Below are 9186 nucleotides of genomic sequence, written 5' to 3' on the forward strand. Positions count from 1 at the left end.
AGCCAATCACAGAGTCAGCATGTGGTGTGACTCTGTGGGATGCACCGAGGCTATGACCGCGATTCTTTTGATAAATTCAACTTTTATGAGATAAACTCTTAACAAAATAGAACTTTGATATGAACTTCTTATAAACATGAATGTTGTAAATACATGACAATCAATGGAATAAAACAATGTCTTAAGGCATACCTACTGTATAACGATAAAATAAATTCTGAGTTCGCTTCCCCCGCATCGTATGATCCTCAGTCATATAAATATGCGAGAACGCTCCCCACTTCTCGCCAAACGTCAAATCTCGTGTTCGTGTGCGGTCGTTCGTGCTCTGTGAAAATTATTTTTTAAAAATTCAGTTCGCAACATTTCGTAAGCTCAGTTTAACGTCAATTAAAGATTACAAGTGAAAAATAAGGACTTGTGTGTTCAGTGATATTTAAGATCATTAAATAATACATGAAGATGTCTTTCAACACCGATATATCAACCAAATTGGAAAACAGCAGGTTCGTACAAAAACCAAGTGACCAATGGCTGCTTCGGCCCTTCATGGGCTTGAGCTATTATCCCAATGCTTTTTTGTCTTAACCTCGTCCCAATAAAGTTCGAATATTTCTAGAGGAAAAGTAGGTAAGCTTTGAGTTGTACACTTGTATAAGGTTGACGAAATCTTGAATTCCTTTCACATTAGTAGTATGCATCGTATAAAATGTCGCAATTTGCAACCTCTGCCTCATATTGGCTGGTTAAGAGTCGTGGCGTTACTCTAATGATGTCGATCAGTAATCAGTATCGATGTATTTTTCTGCTTGCTCTACTTTATCATCATTGAGGTTATCCTGCATAGGGACAGCTGAAATGGGCGTGCGCAGTGCATGACTCACGTAACATTTATGATAGAAGAAAACCTGATTCATTTTAGAAGATTTCTGGCACGTCGTAGTGTTCTTAAAATTCTTATTAGATAACTACACGTCCCCCACATATTCAACAAAAAAGTACCTATACCATGACCCTAGAATGAACACAATCAATAGTTATCTATTAGTTTACATTTGGAACTTAATGGTTCTTACTTACATTTCATACCTATTATAACTTGGGAAACCCGGGTTCTTTTTCATTTTGGTAGTGTTAATTTTTACCTTGTTATCACTTAATTTACACGTAAATCGCTATAACTACCTACTTAGTAGTTAGTACTTTACACAAAATCGGTAGGTTCTTATGCCATTTAACCAATTAGCACCATGATCAGTTAATGAGGTTGTATAGTTATAAATCCAATCCAATGAATGAATTAACATCAAGGTCAATTTACTTACTTATACTTGACCCTAAAACATACCAATTAACTTGACTCCTTATATGTTTACATTTTTTATGCATATAAGTTAAAGTAATCCTCATATTAATGTTTGTTATCGATATCAGTGATATCACACTGTCTTGTTTTAAGTGTCTTAAGTTGGAGCAAAGTCAAAGTGTGCTCTATAGATCTCAACCTTAGTCTTTTTTGCAAGTGATTATATCTATACCTGCCTGTATGCGCTAATCTAAATATATAAAAGGAACAGGTGACTGACTGACTGATCTATAAACGCACCGCTCAAACTACTGGACGGATCGGGCTAAAATTTGGAATGCAGATAGCTATTATGACGTAGGCATCCGCTAGGAAAGTATTTTGAAATTTCAACCCCTAATGGGGTGAAATAGGGGTTTGAAATTTGTGTAGTCCACGCACACCAAGTCACGAGCTAATATTATTATATATAATGCCTATTAATAATGTAAACACTCTGTTAAGAATTAAAATTTTATCAAAAATTTCTGCAAGTGATACAAATGCCTTGATCTGTCAACCTGTAGTATATATGCTTACCTTTATGTAACAACTTGTGAAATACAAAAAATGCAGACAAGGTCGCTTTGAGATAAAATTCAAAAGAACTGCTGATAATCTGTTCTATCATTGCTTTTTAGAGAACTTCTTACATAATTTAAGTAGGCACAATGTATGATAATTGATAACAATAGGTAACTAGTTAGGTAATTTGTTACAATAAGTACCTACATTGATTTAAATAGTATCCTTATACATCACACACTCAATATATCTACTGAAGATACTTATTTCGTTCATATTAAGTACCTATATAAATATATATATCTAATTAGGCAAAATGCTCATAACTCCAAAAAGTTATACAAGTGTATGCCTGTGATCGAACCCCAGAGTCCAGACTTTCCGAATAGGGGACTGATATCTAACCACTTGGTTACAATTATATTATAGTCATAGATGATTATAATAGTTAATGATTAGAATAGAATAGAATATATTTTTATTTAAGTAGGTATAAACTTTTACAAGTGCATTTGAATCGTTTTGGAATGCCGTTCCTACCGAGAAGAACCAGCAAGAAACTCTCAAGCTCGCTCAAGTGATCAATTCGACAACGTTATTATGCCATACTGTACAAGCAATTGCAGCCCCGTCCATTGCTGGAGCGAGTCAATTGCAAGCTTTTTTATCATTTACATAGTCTTCGGCTTTATAATATGCTTTTTTAGGAGAATTGGTACTTTAAATTCATTTTTAGGAGCGTACTTTTAATTGATTAAGTAACTAATGACCCAACTACCTAAATAACATGAAAACTTACAAGTTATTTATTTGGGTCCTACAATTATAGATCTAACTAAACTTTTTATAGTATTAAAAAAATGTTTTTTACTAAACCACAATTTGCCTCAATCAAATAACAAGATAATATTATTATTTATTATATAGTTATTTTGTACATACATCATACTATATGTTAATAGTATCCACATAAAATATATTTTAGTAGGTACCTATCATGTATTAAACTAATGTTTTCCTGTCTGGCTTTGGTTAAGTAATGTTTTATTTTATCATGTGACTAACTTTAACTTGGAAGAGATAAAGCACAGTGCTCTATTATGAAATACCCGCACACATACACACAACAAAACCAACATCCATACTAATATTATAAATGCGAAAGTGTGTCTGTCTGTCTGTCTGTCTGTATGCTAGCTTTTCACGGGCCATCCGTTCAACCGATTTTAATACTACTATAGTATTTTAATAATACTATCATCATTATCATCATGATCAACCCATCACCGGCTCACTACAGAGCACGGGTCTCCTCTCAGAGTGAGAAGGGTTTTTGGCCACAGTCTACCACGCTGGCCATGTGCGGATTGGTAGACTTCACACACCTTTGAGAACATTATGGAGAACTCACAGGCATACTGGTTTCCTCACGATGTTAAATGTTAATTAAAACGCACATAGCTCCGAAAAGTTAGAGGTGCGTGCCCGGGATCGAACCCCCGACCTCGAATTAGAAGGCGGACGTCCTAACCACTAGGCTACCACAGCGGTCTATACTATACTATAATGAAAAAAAAAATTGGTACAGAGATAGCTAATATCCCGGGAAAGACATAGGCTACTTTTAGCATAGGATTTTTAAAAACCTAAATCCACGCGGGCGAAGTCGCGGGCATCATCTTGTATGTATAATAATAAAAAACTTGTTAAAAAAATTATTACATGGTAGTCACAATCATAATACTTATCGGCATAGTAACTAACTACTTTTATTATTATTTGGATTTGGGAATTGGATAATTTGCCATAGCGACACTGCTGCCTCTGAGAATTGAGAATTATTGCGACTCCTACATTTCACTCATCCTACAATTATATTATATTATTATGTTTGGTTATTCAAGGATTACTAAAGAAATATATCTTAACAATAATGTTTTAAATAAATTTTAAGTACTTAAAAAAAAAAATTTGCCCAAAAAATTGCAATGCCTCTTTAAGTACGACTCACGCGCCACCTATTGTACGTAGATGATATTATGTCAGGACCCTTCAAGCAAGTACCAACAACAATATAGAAAGTTTCAACTTATGATGAGCGATGAGAGTATTTGAATAATATGATGGCAAACTTTTCATAGGTACATAAGATTATCTATGACAGGCTTTAAACATTGACTTTAAATAGCTATTCCTAGGAAAATTGATCTTTTATTAATACCTAGATTGTTATCAAAGCTGAATCATCCAATTTGTCGAAAGATTGGATCGTCCTTGATCCAATGTCAATTGAAATTGGCTTGTTGCTAACATGCAAAATTTAGTCATATTGATTGATAAGGAACTTTGAGCATATACCTAATGAGTTGATAACGTGGGCACTGAGCCGCACCCGCGACATACCTGTAGGGCGATTGTCTAAAACCTGCATCAATCATTATTACAATCTCAATTATTGTTCTGATTGGCTGAATTTGTGCGATTCTTGTTGCAACAATGCATTGTGGCAAATAGTGAGCGAGCATTAACCAATCAGAGATGATTGCGATCGTGACATTGTAGCTGTCAAACAACCGCGGTAGGGCCGCTGTTCTTCATATAGACAGCAAAGCACTAGCATTATTAGGACATTAATTGAATAGTTAGCTTTCACCCAAAATAAAATTTTACAGAGATCTACCTAGATAAATAAATAAATAAAGATATTTTTTATTCAATTCAATTTTACAACTAGGTGCTTTTGATTCGTCAAATGCATCTACCACTGGTTCGGAATGCCTTTCCTACCGAGAAGAACCGACAAGAAACTCGGCGGTTGCTCTTTTCAAAGATTAGCCTAGCACCTCCATTAAACTACCACCTCATTTGCTAACACACTAAATGATAGCCACTGAGGTCATTTGACATTTATTTTTAATCCATTGAAGGTTTTCTATGAATGAATATTAAAGTCACTCAGTGAAGCAGCGATGTCAAATAAGCTTGGTGGCTATCATTCAGTGTTAGACACTGAGTTAGCGAATCACCTATCAATAGAAGGCAAGATTCCATGATTACCTAATATGTAAATGTAACCAAATGTTCTTTAGTAAGTATTCATGTCATAAAAATTCTTAGTTCTCCTTACTGTAAGAGTTAAACTCAATTTCATCATAGTGAGTAATTGTTAACTTATTACTTAACATCACTTTGAGATGATTTAACAGTTAAGTACTTAATGATACCCTGTCTTTATTATGTGCCTAGTTCATTATTGCATTAATTTCTATGAAGGTCCTTTACTTAGTCATATGAAGCAAATCAATGAATCATTGATATCATCATCATCATCACAACCCATCGTCGGCCCACTACTGATTACGGGTCTCCTCTCAAAATGAGAAGGGTCAGTTAAGAAGGTACAGTAGCCAGCAAATACTGTACATCGACCTTTTGAATGAGATTTCGGCTTTGTAGAGCGTTGTCTCTGTCACTCATACCTATGTGACGTTTTGTCGGCCTCAACCACAGAGACGATCTACGAAACCGCTATCTCTACAATATTTTCTGCCGCATACTGCTCCTCGATTGCGGTAGAATGACAGCTACAATGTCACGATCGCAATCACCTCTGATTGGTTGACGCTCGGTTACTATTGGCTATAATGTATTGTTGCAACGAGAATAGCACAAATTCAGCCAATCACAACAATTGAGAATGTAATAATGATTGATGCGGATTTTACGAAATCTCCCTACTGTACTGACTTACTGCCGTACTCAGAGTCGCTTAATCGTTACGTTTCTTATAGCCTTAGTTTCTCTTTATCCTTTGTGCATCTGTTAAATTACTTACAGCAGTTGTTAATAAGTAAATGTTTAAAGATATGTAAGTAGTATTTATATCATGTCATGTCATGAAAGTTGACACGGTTGAACACAATATGTTACTATATGTATAGGTGATTGTTCTTTATAGGGAAACCATATGACCATTTTATGGTTTCCTAAAAGGAAATTGGAAAAACCAATCAATCAATCTTGGCAGAAACTTTGGGTCATGCGGGCCTTACTTGTTGCTTACAGTGTTACGTTTGTCTTGTGATGAGAGCATACTTAGAACTAAAAGTTATTTACTTACTTTTTTGGAGACAGGTGATTGACGGACGAGTTTTACGTATTTAACTTACATAATATGGTTAATGCCTAAAGCGCAAGGCACATTGGCACAACCAAGGCAGTGTCTTTCTTGATAACAATTCTAACTTTATTCCATTTTATTCTAGCTTTATTTAGTTTGGCAAAACGGGGGCGCGAGGGAAGCCCAGGTGCGTCCCCTGTGTTTTGTTTTCAGTATACCAATTTCAACAATTATGTCTAAGGACATACAACTGAGTCAGTTATCATATCAGACTCGAATCCACCATTCTCTTTTTGTGCCAGCCCTTTTACGTACTTTTCTTCTATTCAATGTTTTTCGTAAAAGAAACCTAAAGGCTCCCTATATTAACATAACTACTATCTTCAAGTTACTTGTTGATAGTTTTGTGAATATCTTACTAAATTACATTCTCCATTGTTACAGGAATAGTTTGAAGAAAATCGCACGAAATGACAACACCGAATTCTCCAAACAGAGCGTCATGAACGACATGGAGAAGTTCGTCAAAGCTGTGAACACCATGGACGAGACAGTTCTGGTGCCTAGCCGGTTGATGGACCTCGAGCAGGAGGGAGATGATGACCCGTTCAGCTTATATGCTATGCTGAATGACTTGAAGACTGAACTGTTGTGGGCGGGGGAGGCTGAGGAGCAAGTGGAGCGTGGGAGACGTACTATAAGTGACTTGAGTGATACGGAGAGCGACGCTTCGAGCGCGGCTGGCGACTCAGGGATAGATGGAGAGGACGAGAGGGAGTCAGCCGCACGGTCCGCCGCCGCCTGCCGACGTCACTTAAGAGGTCTCCGCCACTGCCTTCGCCACCTCACCGCCGCCGCTGCCCAGCTCACAAGATCCTACCAAGAAGAAGTAGGAGCGCCTGTATAAACTCAAACGCTTTTCGCCCTGTGATTGAAGCCTCACCAGCACGTTTGTACATATAGGTTAAGCGGCCCGCACTGTTAATATAGGTTATAGGGCTGGGGCGTGTATGGGAATCTCAGTAAGTTATGTGGTTATTATTTAAAATAAACTTAATTTTGATTAGTTCTCTTGGTTTCATTTTGTTTTTCTTCAGTTCTGTACTTATACCGCGTCCAAATGCTAATGGTATGGTCTTAATAGCTTCTGCTAACCGCACTCGCTTTAAAATTTAAATAATGTTGGCTATCTACATAATTACAAAACGAAACTTGTGAGTGATGCTAGCAGAAGCTGTCAAGTTCATAATAATATAGGTATGTATTAGGATTTGGGCGGGCTAATTTTTAAGCTGATGATACCACGGAACATTTAGGTAGGTACCTACGTCACAGAATATATAATAGTACCTAATAATTAGTTAGGTAGGTAGATACTGCATAAAGGGGTAAGTTCGGGGTTATATCCCGGGCATGCACCTCTAACTTTTCGGAGTCATGTGCGTTTTAAGCAATTAAATATCACTCGCTTTAACGGTGAAGGAAAATATCGTGAAAAAACCTGCAAACATAAAAATTCTCCACAATCTTCTCAAAAGGTGTCTTAACTCTGCCAATCCGCACCTGGCCAGTGTGGTATACCTACTATGGCCAAGCCCTTCTCATTCTTAGAAGAGACCCGTGCTCAGTAGTGAGCCGGCGCTGGATTGATCATGATGATGATTGTTTTGCAGTGCAAAACGGAATAAAATACGGCGCGTGTCGGTAAATGTGACCATAAACCAACGATTTCACAACTAAGTATAGGTAGGTATGTTAAGTTGTTAACTTCAATGAAACAAACCTGTTCGGCTAGGTCATAACGATTGAGGATAGTGAGCTATCAATTTTGATATCAAGTCTAATATCCTACAGTTACATAGATATTATTTTAAAACTTGATAGTTCACCATTAGTTACGCATGCCTGGACTAGGTATCTCTTTCTTTCTTCTCTCTGTGCCGAAGTCTTCACTCCAGCCATCCAAGCTCGCTCCAGAAGACAGTAGTCGCCTAGTAGACAGCTCAGGTTGCCAAGGGCTTCATGGAGTGAGGTTGGGGACTGGACTAGGTATGTTGACGGTGCCAGCGATGAAGATGTGCAGGAATCGTCGGGAGGTGATTTGCAGCCATCTCAGCCCCGTCAGCGCGTGTCGCAGTCTGCTGTGCGCCGCGTCGCGTACAGAGACCTATGAATAAGGACCTCGAACGGGTCTGAAACTAGTCGGGCAAACTATTTTGATAGTAGGTATGGATAATATGGATATCTTCGACACGAATATTGTTTAAAACCTTTCTTTTTGATTACACGAAGGGTCCGTACCACATCGTTTAAGATATAATAACACTAACCTAACTACTTTTATTTTGTTTTTTTTATGGCATAGCGGCAATAGAAACAGTTACCTACACCCTACACAGTTTGAAAATTTCAACTCTCTACTTACGGTTCATGAGATACAGCCCGCTGACAGACAGACGCATAGTCCGACAGCGGAGGCTTAGCAGTAGGGTTCCGTTGGCACCCTTCGGCCTTCGGGTATGGAACCCTAAAAACAGCCTATAATATGACAGCAATTTTAGCGAAATCCTTCGCAAACTGGTTTTATCGGTTAGGAGGGGCCAATGACGTCGCCAAACAGATTTGCATAGCACGAAACGCTCATTAAATAAAATAAACCAGCCAAGTGCGAGTCAGACTCGCGCACCGACGGTTCTGTAATTACCTAAGTACCTACAGTCGTATTTTTTTCGACATTTTGCACAATAAATAAAAATCTGTTTTACAATGTACAGATAAAGCCAGTAAAGCCCTTTTATATGATACCCCACTTCTTACCTAGTTGTCTTACTTTGAAAATTGAAAAAACTAATTTTATAGTTCATAAACATATTTTAATTTTTGTGATGTAACCACAAATTTGCAGTTTTCAGATTTGTTTCTTTAAGACCTACCTACCTGCCAAATTTCATGATTCTAGGTCAACGGGAAATACCCTATAGGTGTTCTTGACAGACGGACAACAAAGTGATCCTATAAGGTTCCTATTGAGGTACGGATTACGGAACCCTAACTAGACGTCATATTGTAATTTATGTCGCTGTAAAATATCCATAATTCCATAATATATCTATTTCATGCTATATGTATATAGGTACCTACATATATCAATTATCATGCTAAGCTAACGTCATCATTTGGAAAGTATTGATTTATT

At 37.2% G+C, this 9186-nt stretch overlaps 1 protein-coding gene across 1 annotated transcript; it reads left to right on the forward strand.

The window, feature by feature from the left end:
• The first annotated feature begins 270 nt into the window (after positions 1-270).
• LOC117990792 (mid1-interacting protein 1-B) lies at positions 271-7056 on the forward strand. Its single transcript, XM_034978287.2, has 2 exons — positions 271-506; positions 6435-7056. Exons 1-2 carry the CDS (start codon positions 457-459, stop codon positions 6895-6897), a joined length of 513 nt encoding a protein of 170 aa, XP_034834178.1. The 5' UTR covers positions 271-456; the 3' UTR covers positions 6898-7056.
• The last annotated feature ends 2130 nt before the right edge of the window (positions 7057-9186 follow it).

Source organism: Maniola hyperantus, chromosome 2 (assembly GCF_902806685.2).
Source record: "Maniola hyperantus chromosome 2, iAphHyp1.2, whole genome shotgun sequence".
Lineage (NCBI taxonomy): Eukaryota > Metazoa > Arthropoda > Insecta > Lepidoptera > Nymphalidae > Maniola > Maniola hyperantus.

What these genes read in the sequence shown, in the direction of transcription:
- LOC117990792 (XM_034978287.2), top strand. Translation starts at nt 457, where the DNA reads ATGAAGATGTCTTTCAACACCGATATATCAACCAAATTGGAAAACAGC. An exon ending in ACCAAATTGGAAAACAGCAG is followed by an intron (nt 507 to 6,434) that starts GTTCGTACAAAA and finishes CCATTGTTACAG; the next exon opens with GAATAGTTTGAAGAAAATCG.